The 16260-nt window shown below is 41.0% G+C and overlaps 1 protein-coding gene across 2 annotated transcripts; it reads right to left on the bottom strand.

Moving 5' to 3' along the window:
* Positions 1–103: 103 nt before the first annotated feature.
* On the bottom strand, positions 104–15571 carry RAC1 (Rac family small GTPase 1). Of its 2 annotated transcripts, XM_072877763.1 has the most exons (7): positions 15345–15520; positions 8423–8494; positions 6932–7049; positions 4525–4581; positions 2764–2826; positions 1866–2025; positions 104–1700 (listed from the first exon to the last, which is right to left on the bottom strand). In XM_072877763.1, the coding sequence occupies exons 1-7, from the start codon at positions 15377–15379 to the stop codon at positions 1570–1572; spliced, it is 636 nt and encodes a 211-aa protein (XP_072733864.1). In that variant the 5' UTR covers positions 15380–15520; the 3' UTR covers positions 104–1569. The 2 variants fall into 2 exon arrangements, with proteins under 2 accessions (XP_072733864.1, XP_072733865.1); XM_072877764.1 differs by lacking the exon at positions 4525–4581 and having other exon boundaries at positions 15345–15571.
* Positions 15572–16260: the final 689 nt, after the last annotated feature.

The raw sequence follows: 16260 nt of genomic DNA, 5'->3' as shown, positions 1-16260 counted from the left end.
GAGATGAGTACCCCTCCCTGCTGTCAGCAGTGGAAGCAGAACACTTACTCATAGCAGCACAAGAATGAGAACACTTGCTCAGAAACTCAAACATTACCACACATGTGATTCAAGGATTTATTAAGTCATACATGCAAAACATACTGCTAATTGCATTAGCAAAAGATCAATGTAAAAACTTCACACTTTTGCAACTTTTATTTTTAAGTTTTGCTTTAGTGGTTGAAAGGGTGTAGTTCCACATTGTATTCCTGCCAGTTTGGGATGTACAGAACACTAGCACTAATTTACAGAACCTCACAGACCCAAGTTACCGTTACTCAATCTATGCTGCACATGAACATGTAGTGACATAAAGAACACTCGGCTGCATTAGTTAATGTTACAGTGGTGGGGATATCTGGCAAATAGTGATATTTGAGAAGGTTCATAGTTTATAGAGGTTTAAAATATAAAAATTACTAAAATGTGTAAAGCTGCTTCACATGATTTTTACACCTAGTTAATAGACTAAAAGCTCCTCAGAAAGCATAACTTACTGGGTCAGAAAGAGCAGGAAAATAAGGAGGATATGCTTGAATATTCTATTCTACCAAAGGAAAAAAAAAAGAAAAAGAGCAAATTTCTATCATCGGAAAGGCTTTCAAATACAAGTTATATTGCTCAGTAAGAAGAGATTCTACAAGAAAAGCATTTACTACACAACAGCTGTGGGAATGACTGGTTCAGAATTGTACCTGAATGAATGCCTGCTTGGAATTCAAAGGAATTTCCCTATCACCACCAACCTCACACCTCTGGGAAAACAGTCCCCAATTTCAACCTGCACTAAAAGTCAATTCAGTTTCAGCGCCTCTGGCAGTGTAGTCAGTCATCTGTACAGCATCAAAATACTGTCTGGCACTAGCATTTGATCCAACCCAACAATACAATGCTGTCAAAAGGACTAGATACGCTTCAGTAAGAATAGTTAATTTATTTATTTTTTAAATCACAGCAGCAAGAACTAGATTGCAACCAAGCCCTTACCAATGATAAAGCATTTTACACTGTGACTCAAGGGTGTCAGTCATTGTCAAAGATTTAGGTTCAATATACAACACTATGCAATGACTGTGGGTTGAGAAAACATTTAATAAAACACATTAGAGTGCAGTGTTTTGCTAATTATACAGTACTGTTACTGTGAAAAACTAGAAAGTGTTTTTGCATTTCCTAACAGAAATTAGAGTCATCTTCAGGAATAATCTTTAAAAAACAGTTTAGTGCTTAGTGTTCGTAGCACAACAACGCAACTTAGTTCAGCAGATAGTTTGGCAACACTTAATTGAGCAAGAAGAGGATTTTAAAAATAAGGCTTTACATAGGTTTGTCTTTTCAGGAGTCTGCTTTGAGAAGAATGCAAGGTAACTTTCATACTTTAAACAAATGAAACTCTGAAATTGTTGATTGGTTCAAGAATTTATGGAAGAGAACTAATTTATAACAGAAAAACTTGGCATTGAGTGTGAATGCTCCATTGTTCTGAGCAAAGCACAGGGTCTGGAGTGGGGTGGGGGAGGGTAACGTTTACAGCAGCAGACATTTTCTCTTCCTCTTCTTTACAGGAGGGGGGCACAGAACTGCTCGAATAGCTTCATCAAACACTGTCTTCAGGCCTCGCTGCGTAAGTGCTGAGCATTCTAGGTATTTCACTGCACCTGTGGAAAGCAAACAGGCAATTACAAAGCAGTTTTCCACAATCACAGCAGCACTGCTTCTAGCTAACTCCACAAGAAAAGCCAGGCATTTATTTTAACTAAGGTACAACGTCTTCCACAAACAAAATTTAGATCAAGTCAACAAGAACCCCACTGCCATCATACCAATCTCTTTTGCCATGGCAAGGCCCTGTGGGTAGGTGATAGGAGTCAGCTTCTTCTCCTTCAGTTTTTCAATAGTGTCCTTATCATCCCGGAGATCGAGTTTGGTTCCCACTAAAATGATGGGGGTGTTGGGGCAATGGTGCCTCACCTCAGGATACCACTGCAAAAAAACAGCATAGGTTGCGTGTGTGGGCAGGTTTCCATGAAAGCTCTCGACCATTACAACTGAAAGGCTCGGTGTCCTTTGTGACACTTCAAGAGTCAGCCAAAGAGTAAACGAGGGAGCCTAAGAACCCCTTAAGGCAGTACTAAAAGAACACACAATTACAAAACATTTTTAATGAACCCAAAATGTGTTTCCATATACTTCAAAAGTTTATCCTATTAAGGGCTGTATTTTCTCAGCATACCAGAAAAACCCTGATCTGCACTTCCCCCACCAGTGGAAACTACCTCTCATTTGTGGAGTCTCCACAACACCATTCAGCCGAGTTGTCCAAGGACATGAAAGACTGCAACAGTAGAACGTGCCGATTCAAGAAACAAGTGGCATCCACCTAATTTTTGTATGCATTTTTTTTTAATATTTTCCTTTCAATTGCATTAAAAGGAAAGTTGCTGTTGCATTAAAAGGAAAGTTCCTGTTGGTGATCTTAGCCCCTTGTTGGCTGAAAACTCTTAAACTACTCTTATCCTCTGAATGCATCAAGGAACAATTCATACTTAAGAGTGTTTCACCTGCCCTGAACATCCATGACTTAGAAGTTAGGCAGATGGATTTCTGCCTTTTCAAACTACAGTTTGCATTGCCTGCCAAAAAAAAAATTATCACCTAATATTTCCAGACACTGCTGGAAATTGAACCCTGAGAAATAAAGTGATACCAGCTTGTACTTACCTTAGCACGGACATTTTCAAAGGAAGCGGGACTCACAAGGGAAAAGCAGATTAAGAAGACATCCTACAAAACAAGTTGTTAGACATTAGCCCAGCAGAGCAACCATTATAAAATCTCACCACCCTGAAAAAGCCAATATCACCAGCACCTACCACACTTGCAAAAGGCAAGGTCAACAACACAGCTGCACTTGACAATCAGAGGTAGCTTTCCCATTGGGAAATCCATCCCAGGCAGCTACAAGCCAGACGCAAAGGGCAGGAGAACCAACCAACAACAAATAGATTGTAATCAAGTTTGTAATCAGCTATTGCAGTAGCCAGCAACTAAAATGCTAATACCATTGCATTGCACGCTTTTTTCCCTAAATATAATTTCTTCTCCCTCACTGACACTGGGGGGGGGGGGGGGGCACGTGAAAACAAAAACAAAAAACCCCACAAAATACCAAACTTCAGATCCTGACAAACCCAGGAAGCAACAAAGAGTCATTAGACTGGCTTCTGAATTGGGGTCGGATGCTCTTTGCAGACCTCTAAGTGATTTAAGCCTTGAAAGACATGTAACTCATCAGCATAGGGTGTTGCAAAGTGTTACCTGTTGGCATCAATTTTTAAAATATTAATGTACTATTAATATACTGCTCTAAAGTAGTCTTAAATTGCCAAGGCAAAGTATACAGTATGGAATAAAAAAATCATACAACTTATTTCTACAATTATTACTTCCATGCCCAAGTCAGAAGAATCTTGTAGAACTGTCACTTCTGAATGTCAGTATAAAAAGATTTCAGAATTTCTCTATAACCAAATTAAGATTGAGACAGGTATTAAAAACCTTGAAGCTGGCTCCCTCCCTCCCTTTCTAAATTATGAGAAAGCAGAGAGAAAAGTGGGTGTTTTCAGGGATCTTGCACATCTCACTTTTCAATTGAAGGCGAAAGACTGTAAGTAAGAGCAAGTAAAAACGTTTTAGAGCAAATGCTTACACGAACTGCTGTACAGTATACACTTCAAAAAAACCAATGAGCTTCATACATGACACACTGTAGTCTACAAGCATTCGGAATAACCACAACATTAATTTTGCTGTCTAACCAGATGAAGACAGTAACCTTGCTGTATGACCCAAAACTCAATAAGCATCTCTCAAAAAGCCCAATTTTCCCCAACCTACCTCCACATCCGTTCTTATTCCGGTATCAAATGTGTTAAAGAATCAGGCATTTCAGAATGTTAGTTGATTGTGCTGCATCTCAAGGCATTTTGTTAGGTCAGCATCTGACATCTGCACTGCTAAGCACTTGCAACCCAGTTGTTCATGCATCACCCCAACAAGTTTCGTAGCAGCGTCCCAGAAGAAGAAAGAAACAACATCAAATAATGTGATACTATGGCCACTACTTCTGTTTTCCAATTCTGCAGGTTTGTGGTGACAGAAGCTCTGCACGTTATGCAGACTCTTATTTACTAGCTCCAGAGATCAAAAAATTCAGTGTAACTATGAGGAATTATTTGAAAATTTTAGGTGTCTTGCACACTATCAATCTTAATAAGTAGGAAGAAGAGCTATTTATTTGCAAGAAAAAGTTTAGTCTTAGCAACTCATATGAAGAGATTTGGTAACAGAGTTCTCAGATCTAGCAATTCGATAGTTCCAAGAAAAGTAGTTGTTTAAAAAAATAGGGGCCAATTTATCACTATCATAAGCAAGACAAGATGACAGAACTTGGAACTGAAGTTTATTTAAAGTTTTACATACGGCAATAGGTTGATCTGTCAGACTGGAAGATATATTCTTACCATTGGTTCCTCCAACCTAATAACAGTAGGAGATAAAGTTACTCCTAAAATGGATTTAAGGGAAAACGTTCTGAGTCAGCAATTTGTGCTCACAAATATTCACAACATGTCTTTTCTTCTTAAGAGAGACGCTACCCTGTAATTCAGCACAACCAACTACCTGCATCCAGAACAGACCACCAGACTGCCCCATAAACCTGTAAATATCTGTCTGCATTGTCAGAGACTTGCAAGAGCAAACCTCTCGTGAAAAGCATCCTCCTAACTTAATTTTCTTTTTGGTTTCATCTCCTGAGGAAACAAAGTTAACCACCTTTTCTGTCCCAACTTCTTCCTTCCCCAAATATTTTGAAATACTGGTAGATTTCAAATACGTTCAGGAGAAGGTATTAAATTCCTGTATATTTTAAGGAAAAAAATAAGAAGATGAGTAAGGGAAAAAGATACAAATTAATGCTTCCACTATGGCAAAGTCCTTTGTGAAGTTAATAGCTGTTGAGCTGCTGGGTGGCTAGTCAAGACACACATACTGGCCAAGTAATCAGCAATACCTGCTTTCACCTTGCCCAGGATGTAGCTGAGGTGCACACATATGGAAACAGAGGGCCACAAAAATATGTGCGGGGTGGGTTTTAAATAGCACAGTGAAGGAAGGGGGAGGCTGAATGCAGATCCTAAAAACAGTCAGGCTTCATCAGCTCCACTGTTCTATTCCTCTGTGCTTTTTGTTAGTTTCATGGGTTTTTTGTCCCTGAAGTGATGATGAATCTTACATATTGCACAAGTCTAAAATCAGAAGACTGCTTCATAAGAAGTTCAAGACTTACCGCCCTGTTTCATTTGCTGCTGTAAAAAACAATCTGAGTAACTGAAAGTACTTCAAACCTTTACTTAACAGTTACACATGCTTGTACAGAAGAGATTTTTTACCAAAAGTATGCTTCGACTGACCTGGAATTCTTTTGCAGTCTATCAGAAAGCCACAGTTATTTTAGCAGGCTGAAGACATGCACATGCATTCTGTCCTTTTGTCATAGGGGACAAACAATATTCTCCCTGACAACTCTGCTTTCTCACACTATTGTGTGATCTTTCAATATATTTTTTTCTACCCCAAGATACTTTTTTGAAAATATTTGTGACATTAAGCAAAGCTTAAGTTCTCCTAAGTATCCTATAGATATCTAAATATTAGTGAAAAACAGCTTTCCATTGTTTCGCTTTCTAGAAAAGGCAGATATTTCTGGCATTTCTACCAGAGTTGCCTACAACTGGCCAGTTCATATCCATCTTGGGTTATCGTAACTGATGGGAAGGCCTAACTGTAAGACTTACTGAGCAGTGAATTAAGGAAAATTGTGAATTAAGACAGTTTACTTAAAGCACCTGAGTTCATTAAATAATATTCACATTATTCAGGAAAGCAGTTATGCTGTAGAATAACTGGAACAATCTTGCATTTTACATTATTAGCATTGAATATATATATCTGACAGTTAACAACAGTAATCAATGCCAAAAAAACCTGCAAATTACCACCTTTCTTTACTTACAGCACAGCTCTGCCAGATAAAAGTAACTGCTCTAAAGAGACTAGAAAACCAGTCTCTACAAAGATTAACTGTAGCTGAAGTCACAGGGGAAAGAAAAGAGCGGATTACTTCAGCATTTTCCTGATACAAGGAAAGATGCAGCCTGCAGACAGGACTTAACCAGTTGCAAGCATGGAAGACAGAAGCATGTTTGTATTGATGTGATAGCACAAACTATAGTAAGTAATAATAGCCATGGGCTTAAGTATATTTGAAAGCTCCGATCCACCCTCTGTCAATACCAATAATATCTTCATTCAGTACTGCCTCTTTCACATTTAGAACATCTTCACAGAGACTAAACAATATCAAGTGCTTAGCAGTGACAGTGTCAGGTTGCAGCCAAACATCACGCCTAAAAACAAAAACAAGCCCTGCTTTTGGCAGGCATGCTAACCTTAAAATCAATGAACCAGCTGACGGGACTATTCACCAAGGGGTTTTCTGTTTTGTTGGGGGGGTGGGGTGTTTGTTTTTTTCTTGTTTTAAGTCAAGCATTCTAGTTGATTCTCAGGCTGCAACTACACAAAAGCCAACATGTATCAGTGCATGCAAATACACAAGCATGCAAATTTTAACAATTATACACACATCGAAGATTTTAATATTACAGCTACGGCATGTAGGATGAAGGATGGTAGCTTGCAACAAGCTACTGTTACTGAGAAATACAACTCCAGATGTGACAATGTTGGCCTTATGTTCAAAAAGAAAACACCTTTATGTTATACAAAGCTGTGCAGATTCTTTCTATTTTCACACTGTAGTTCTTACTGTTTGTGGATAGGAGAGTGGACGTAGTCTGTCATAGTCCTCTTGACCAGCTGTATCCCACAAACCCAGATTGACCGGTTTTCCATCAACCATTACATTAGCAGAGTAGTTGTCAAAACTAAAAAAGAAAGAGTTAGCTGCATTAGCTTGCAGTAAAATAGGGCACCCAAGGACTTTTTCCTACAGAGTCCTAGCTGGGAACACTACGAAAGGAAACATTTCTATTGCACCCTTCTGCTCCCCAGAAACAGTAAAGTTGTTCTTTAAGTACTGAGCCTGGCATTGGGTAATGGAAGGAAAATATGCACAACAGACTTGGTCCAGTCCGAACAGAAGTCATCTTTTTCATTGCTCTTCCAAAGGAAGCATTCATCTCAGTAAGTACAGGAAAGCAGGTGATGCACTTAGCAAGCGCTTTCCAGTCTTTGTGGGACATTCAGCAAGTTAATCTGTCTCATCTTGTAAGGCTTAGAATAGAAGATACATGAGCAACAACCAAGGAATCCTTAATGACAACAGTAGGTAAGAAAAAAAACAACTTATTAATCCTGCTAATCAAAAAGCCCTCTAATGAAATATCAAAGTTAATAACCAGGGGCCAGTAGAGGCATAACTTTTATCTCGTCACTACTGCAGGTGCAAAGGTTTTAATGACTTAAGGCTAAACTAAGTTCACTGGGAACACAAGCATACTGTAATGCAAAAATCTGAATTTAAGATCAAAAAAAGGAAACAGGAGTAATTAAGACAAGACCTTGGAAGGGTAACTGAAGTCATCTGTAAATCTCATTAGAATGTATTTTGTAATCTGAAAAACTCATCAATACTTACAGAGAGCAAGATAGCCAGATAAATATGGAGACATCCAAAAAGGGCAAAGCAGCTGCTCATGTATAAAACACCTCCCCCCAACAGGCCCTCAAAAAAGAGAACTACACTAATACTGATACTGACAAATCCTTACATGCAAGAAAATGGGAAGCACCAAAATGAGTCCCCGCAATCTTGCCTGAGGAGCTAGAGAGCTGTGGCTGCCGTAGCATAGGATTGGCAGTAGCACAAAAAGTGGACGGAACAAATGGAAAAAAAAAATCTATAGTCATGTAAACCAACTATTTCTGACTACAATATAATGTTTTACAAGCTGTTCAGCCTTGGGACTGCTTATTATGAATGATTTTAAAGATAGAAATAACACATTATTTTAAAGGAGAACAGCATCTGATAAAATATTAGTCCCTAGTAAGCTAGGCCTAGAGGGCAGAGAGAGGCAAAACTGATGGAGTGTGAACAAGCACTGGTATGACTGTGCTAAGCAGTAAAAGCCCAAAGTGCTTCTCCTTACACACACCTAGATACTCAGTTAAACATTTAAGATGAAACTGAGGGGTGCTTGCAGCCAATTCAAACAATTCCAATAAGGAATCTGGAATGGCAGTAGGCACAGAGAAGTTAACATCAATGAGTTCTCAGGATTTTGTAAGTACTTACACAGTGGGTATATATTCTCCAGGAAATGCATTGGTTGTGTAACTGATGAGTAGGCATGTTTTACCTACAGCACTGTAAAAAGAGAAAGTTCACATGTAAAACACATTAATCTTGAATAATGAGAAATAATATACCTTTTAGGGAAGAAGACTGATTACATCCAGTCATCTAAGGAACAATTGAGTGTCGATAGTCACTATTGTGCAGGAAAACAGCTAATAGACTGTAGCCTTAAGATCAATGGCAATGAAAACACACCTAATATAAACATCCATTTTGTGAAGTGGTAAATCACGAAATTTTGTTAATCTTTAGACAAAAAACCCCACAAGTATTAATAAGACTACTAACATCTGCTAGTGACCTGACTGAATACTCATCAAGACTGCTTTACTCCAACTCCCTGAAATTAAAAAAAAAAAAATGAAAAGTATTTCCAGATACCCTTTACACAATTCCAAAACAGTTATCTTTCCAGAAAATGGTATACTTTCACATAAGTGAAGTTTGAAAAAGCTTGAAAAGTATAATTTCTCAAAGTATTGTTACTTTTGAGTATTTGAGGAAAAAATACAAGCGATAATCCTCACAATATTTATTGCTATTGCAAAATGACTCCCCGCATGCATTCGTCAACTATTCAAACATTTCATAAACTGATTTATAGATAAATTACATTCCAATATTGGAGGACTTGGAACATCGAACCTTCCCCCACAGATCTAATTCTGAACAGCCTCAAATGGGAGCAGGACGAGGTTCTGTTCCAGATTTCCTTCAAAACTGCGGCAGCTCATTCCCTCCCCACATCTTATCTAGAGTCAACCATTAGGATTAACAACAGTATTGAATTTTTGTTACAGTTTCAATTAAAGGGTTGTAAAACTTTAAATTGGACCATATTTCTTTAAAATAGAGCCTGCAAAGAGTGCTTCTGACACTGCAGACTGGTTCCCATGCTGGCTTCTCACTTGACATGCATAATCCTTTACCAGTGTGAGAGATTCCAGAAGTGAGTGTGCAACTAGTTCCTCAAAAGCGATAATGCCCAGACAGCCTTACAGTCTTCCTGATCACTCTCCCCAAACTCCCATGCAAGGAAAACTGTGCTGTCTTGCAGATGTTTTATCACTACACTGATTTGCTCAAAGCAAGTCAGCAGTAACTTTGAAACCATAATGTACTTACACATATAATCTTGCCATTAGTATTAGGTTTGACTCATGACCCTCCTGAACAAACTGAAGAAACTCATTAAAGTTTTAGTCTAGAACTACAGTTAATATACAAAAAAAAGAACCAAATGCTATTGCTAAAAATATCCTATTATCCTTTAGCTTCTGCAGAAGAAAAAAAAAGTTAACTCACAAACAAGCTTTAGTCAAGGGCTTACCAGCTCTCCAGCTGCAAACATTTTGAGGCATTCACATCTGAATTTTACTATGTATCTTCCACTGAAATCACTGCATTTCTTCTCTTGGTTTGGAAGCAAGCGGACTGTCCCTTCACTTACCAAAGACCATCTTCAAAACATTATTTAAAATTATTTAACACTCAACATTAACCAACTAGCCTTACCTAGTGACTCACAATTTAAGGCAGGTTAAGTAAATTTGAGCTTTGTCACAACCATAAGTTACCGTGCACGTTGTAGCTCAATCTGTAACACATCTCTCCATTTAAGCAGTTCCATACCGCATTAGCCCAAGAAGGTATTTGATAGCAACATCTGACAACATTACCTTAAATGCTTGAGCTATTAAAGAGTTGCTTCAGCGTGCATAATTATCTAGGATTTTATCCTACATGCCCATTTTTAAATTGTAATTTTATGTTTCCGAGCTGACACCTAGCACAACATCCCATCTGCTGCAACTCTCTCCATGCAGTTTTCCACACTACTTTTCACACCTGCTTCTAAGGAAAAAAGGTGCCCGCTCCTTGCACAGTGTGAGATTTTTTCTTTTCCTTTCAGCATGCACTCTCTTTTACCAAGCTATAACAACAACAAAAAGCAGACATTTAATTCTATTCTTGACAAGTACATTCTCAGAACATTTTCCTGTAGTAACAGGCTTGAGATGCACTTATGCGCAAAAGAAGGAGAGGGATTTACCACTGAAAAAACTTCTGTGGGAAAGAATCAGGGAGCAGTATGACAACACGGCTAAGCTAATTTAACAGCTGTCTGTCAGAAGAGGAGATCCCATCTTATCTCTTGCACTAGCACTCACTGACTCTGTAACAAGCCAGAACACGGAGTCAAGGAAAGCTATTCACTCCGCCTCCCCCATAAGGACAACTTGCTATCTTAGCTCCCTGAGCTATCAGCTAAATCAGTTTGAATATATTGCTGAATTGCACTCACAACACTATAAAGCAGGCTACGCTGGTCCAGCTTATAAAGGACAAACGTGAAAATCTTCAAGATACCGAGAGAAGCAAAAGCCGGCTTCTCTGGGAAACATTTTGAGGCACAGAGGCTATGTGTTCTCACACTTCTAGAACCTGTTTGGTCTGACACTTCATTTTCCAGTAATTCATTACAGGTAATTTAAGCTTCTAACAAATTAATGTTGAAGTCAACATTTTCAGCAGTGGATCAAGAACTTTTCTCTGCACCCAGGCTCCTTTGCTCACCTTGCACTGAAACTGGTGAGTCTGCTCTGGCTAATCAAAACAGCACAGGAAGGAGGTGGTGAGAGATTTCATTCCAAGCTTAGAAGTGCCTGTAGTGTGTTTCTGCGGCACCAATCAGCCAGAGTCATTCAAACAAGAAAAAACACGTTCAACAACCCTGTTTCAGACTTGCTCCATCCAGGTTTCCTGCTTTCCTTGCCTTTTGGCTCACTGCCCTACAAATCAGATCGTTATGGTCACCAGTCTTAAAAATAAACACTAATGCCTACCTTTATAAATAAAGTACATCCTCTAAGTACTTCATCAACTTTTTTAGACTTCTAATTTCTGCATTAAAGCAACTCCCCTAAAGAGAATTCCAACTGTTTGGCAAAATATAAATCCTTGTACATAAAGGCTGAGACTAAGAAACTAAAATAACACCAAACCAAGATTAGTCATAACAAGATTTCTAGCAACTACTTAATCATAGCTCTGTCCACCCACTATTACATAAATGAAACTAGTAACATTTGACTGTTATTAAAGATATGGCCTACAGAAATCCAGCGTTTTAACCACTTAACAAGTGAAAGACAAAAGACAGCACTGAGTCCCTTATTGCTTCTGGGTACCATCCGGGAATCAATATATTTATATAGCCACATATGTATTAATTCCTGAAAACAAAACATCTCTTTCCTGGCCTTATTTATACTAACAAGTTTTATGAAGTTTCCCCACTGTGTTAGAGCTGCTTGGAGCCATGTTATGTGACAGGCACTGAAAATGCTGTTAGAGGATCTGCACCAGCATGTCTTCTACTCTAAAGGCACCAGAGCTGCACAGATGTTTGAGAGTCTCCTGCTTTCCTGCAACTAAAAACTAATTGTGAGAATTTAGTTCCCATTTGCAGCCATGGTAATGGAGACCAGCTGAAGCACTTGCTGGTTTAATTCCGGAAATGCTGATATCTACAAACAGGTGGCAGCCTTCATAAAGAGCTTTTATTATGTCATTTCTTTCTTTCTCTGACCCACATGAACAACCTCCCTAGCAGACATGATGCACAACAGCCCAGGTCTTCACTCAAACATTAAACAGTAGCTGAGATTTCTCTAGTACCACCCTCAGACCAAAAGTTCAGTATTTTTGCTATAGTAGGTTTAGTTACATACAGCTCTGCCAGATAAGCTGTTTTACTCACTATGACACACCCTCTCCCAAATATGCTGTTCAGTACCTACAATACTACTACATATTTTAAACTTTAAAAGTTCAGTAACACAAGTTACTAAGCTTCAAGTCACTGCACTCTCTACAGATTGCATTGGAGAGACCTGAGGTGTTCAGCATCTTACACAAACATTGCACTACACTCAATAAAAAGTCAATTACCCTACACCACACACCCCCCCACCACACACCCCTGACAAGCTATCAAACCAAATACAGCATGGCTTTAGCAGACAAGGTCTTAAATGAAGCAGAATTCCAAACAGGGACTCTTAATTCACTGCTCTTGTTCTTACAGTATTTCTACAATTAAAAAATGCCTACAAAAGAGCATTAAGTTTGACCATTTCTGTGGCATCTAGTAATCCTTTCTCCAAAATGCAGAACTTCCCTTAACATTACACAACATCACTGGAGATTTCATACCACTTAACAGCTGCCTTTTTAAAGTGAAAACAAAAGCTGCTAAAAATAACTTACACCAATGCTTTTTCTCAAGTGTCAATCAATAGCAATTCTTGCAGCTACTCAAGTGGAGTGCTCTTCATCTGTCCTGCACATTCCTACTGCTCTGTATCATCAAGAAGTCAAAGCAACAGTTGCCATTTATTTTTCCCCAAAACAATCCTCACAGTGAAGAAAAAAAACAAAGGGCAAAATATGATAGCACAACTAGCACACATGCTGTGTTTTTCTAGTCAAATTCATTGTCTAAACAGATACTAGTCAAAGCTCTAAGAACAAACATGAGTTACCTAGGAGAAACAGCCTACTCATTTACAAACTAAAAAAAAAAATATATAATCACAATCACACAGGTACTTCTACAGCTTTGTTTATTTTGTTCCCAGTAGATCTTTGTGGAGGGTACATAAAACAATACCTAAGTTCTATATTACATAAGCAAATCTTTAACTTGCATTGTTTTACAGAAACACTAAAGTTTTAGCCTTATCTAAGCCAAACATTACACATTTTCTAGAATACCTGTAATGCTTGAACTTTTGAAGCAGCAGCAGCACAGAGAAACACAAACAGTTAAATATTTTTTTAAAACACTGAATGGAGAATGATACAAAGCTACCACAAATGAGAAATAGTACCTGAATGGAACCTTAAGGGAGATTTGTTTCTAACTAAGGAGGAGGAAAACAAATTAAGCTACCGTATTTTGTTCACATGTATGTACAAAACTCAGGTAGAATGACACTGCTTTCATTTCCAAGACAAAGAGCAACAAATATGTTTGGAAGTGGGATGGTTTACAAAGCAAGTGACAAAAAGACCTGTTTTGTTGCATGAATTACTGAACATTATAGAGTTTGTCTGTGCCGAGTTCTCAAATCTAGTGGAGGAAGCAGACTGAACTTTTTTCCCCACCCAAACATGATGCATCACATTTATTTACAGCATTGTCACAGACAACACAGTTCAGTTGAATTAAAAAAAACTGATATAATAGAAAAGCACATTTGTTGGTTTTAAAATCAATATAACCAAAAGAACAGTCCACAGGTATCCCATCTAGCGTCAGAGAATTACATGACTATGAAAAGGCTTCATTTGTCAAGATACCACTTTCATGTTCTTATTTCTCAAAATCTTACACAGCAAGTCAAAACAAATTTGTTATACAGTGTAAGTTTATCTTTCAACCATACTTAGCAGGGCTTCTACATCTTCTTAGGGCTTCTACATCTTAAAAAACAGAACAACAAAAAAACCCCCACACATAACTTGAAGATTAAGCCACCACGTGAAATTACAGACAGTGGCAAGACCATTTAGCTACATTTCACTCCTCTATCATCTACAGAAGTTTGCTGTGATACCAATTATGCTCAGCCTACACTGGGATTTTTGTTCCTCCTAAGGGAAAAAAAAACTCTCAAACTGCATAAGACAAGTCTTGTTTTCCAGCTGGCCTGTGATGTTCCCCTGAGCTCTGACATCCAGTAAGAGAAAGAATGCCTCCAAGTTGATGGGAATAGCATCATGGAGAATATTCAAAAGTTGCAAACACACAAACTCTCCCCACCACAATTCCAGCATTCTTCACATTGAAATCCAAGAGATTTCTTAAACTTAAGAGTTAACTCAATTCTAAAAAGCATGCTCAAGTTGTTTCATTTATAAGTAATACCATATTAGAATGCTGTAGGTGCAACAGTTCTTTACAGACAAGTATATAATTAATTATTTGTATTTCAAGCGCTTTATCAGTCTTCTTTAGACAGGAACCTTACAAGACTAGATGTACACATGCAGAAAAAGTCTCTGCTCACAAGCATTTATGATCTGCTCAGAGTTTAGCACGTTTCACTTAGTTTTACTGCAAGAATCAGATTTCAAAAATCAAGCTATGAACAGTAATAAGTAGTAAGTTTGTTACTTTCACAAAGGATATTTCAAATCAATATTACACTTCTCATATCATTAAAAGCATGGTATTTTTTTGTAATACACTTTGATTACTTCGGTGTGTCTAGCAATATAAGAAACACCAGAAACAAGAGACAGCTCCAGGGCGAGCCAGGAGAAGCGGCCCACTCCTGCCAGAACCAACCCGAAGCGCACACCCTCCTGTACCACGGCAGGCGAAAGCCACCTCTGTCAGCACGGATATGAATTACCCGGCCAGCACTACAGCACCTACCCCCGGAGCGCCTTCCCCACCGGCAATCCAGGGCTCAGGGAGGAAGCCAGCACCGGAGACACCCCTGCAGAAACCTCGCTCTCCCGCTGCCGAGGCGGCCACCATTTGCTCGCAGCAGTCATCGCCTTGCCCCACGCTTCCCTCCCCTCCCCCGCCACCAGCAGGAAGCCGCGGCCGCCACCCACCCACCCACCGCCTCGGCGCGGACACCCCCGGCCCCGGCGAGCCCCCGCACCCCTCAGGGGCGGCAAGGCCGCGCTCGGGCCCCGCGGCGGGGGCGCCCACGGCTTGCGGCGGGGCCCGGGCGGCCCGCGCCGCTCCCCGCCTCACGGGCGGACACCCTTCCCCCCGCAGGGGCCGGCGGGTCTCCTCACGGCGAGGGCCCGAGCGAGGGGGCCCCCTCAGACTTACCCGTCGCCCACCACCACACACTTGATGGCCTGCATCGGGGCTGCGCCGCGGCGGCGGGTCCTGCTGCTGAGCGGGGCGAGGAGGGCCGCGCAAGAAGGGAGCCGGCGGCGGTCTCCGCACCAGGTCGCGGCCGCCTCCGCCCTGTGCCTGGGAGCGGGGACGAGGCAGCAGCCACCACCCAAGGCGGGGAGAGGGAGGACTGCGGGGAAACAGGAAGCGGCCGCTCCACTCACATCCGGCCGGGCTGCGCTCGGCCCCTGCGGCCCCGCCTTCGGGCCCGCTCGGCGATACCCCGCCCTCACAGGGAGCCGCTTCAGCGCCGCCGCTTCGGGCCTCTTCGGCCGGCGGCGCGCGGCGCCGAGCGGGCTTCGGGCCGCTTCGGCAGCGTTCGGGTTTTTCCGTCCCTCCGGGAGGGCTTCGGGCGCGCTCGGCACCGCTCGGCACCGCTTACCTCCGAGCAGGAGCAGCCGCCATGCTTGTGCTACTAACCCAGTCAGGGAACGGGGGAGCCTCCCCCCGGCTCCCCCCGCCTCAGGACGAGGGAGGGCCCCAGGGCGATCCTTTGTGTTTTTTTCCTTTAATCAGCCAGAGTCTTGCAGAAATGTGATGTCATGCGCTGGCATTGCTGAGACGAGCAAGCAGCCTCGTGCTGCGAGCAGGGCTGGTGGCGGTATGCAGGCCGCAGGAGAGAGCTCGTCCCGCGGGGAGGCTGTGCTGCCGTCTCCAGCCAGCGTCTGGTCGTGGACACGAGTCAGGGCATCATCCCACACCAGCCCTGTCCACCGCTTCACTGGTGACATGTGGACCTGGCAGCCATGCTGTCACGTTGTGACAAACCCCTCTCAAACAAAAAGCTGCCTTCTGACACTGCTTGGGATCCTGTCTTTCACTCCTGACACAGTCTAACACAATCCTA

Source organism: Ciconia boyciana, chromosome 13 (genome assembly GCF_034638445.1).
Source record: "Ciconia boyciana chromosome 13, ASM3463844v1, whole genome shotgun sequence".
Lineage (NCBI taxonomy): Eukaryota > Metazoa > Chordata > Aves > Ciconiiformes > Ciconiidae > Ciconia > Ciconia boyciana.
This window is presented reverse-complemented; position numbering and strand designations above follow the sequence as displayed.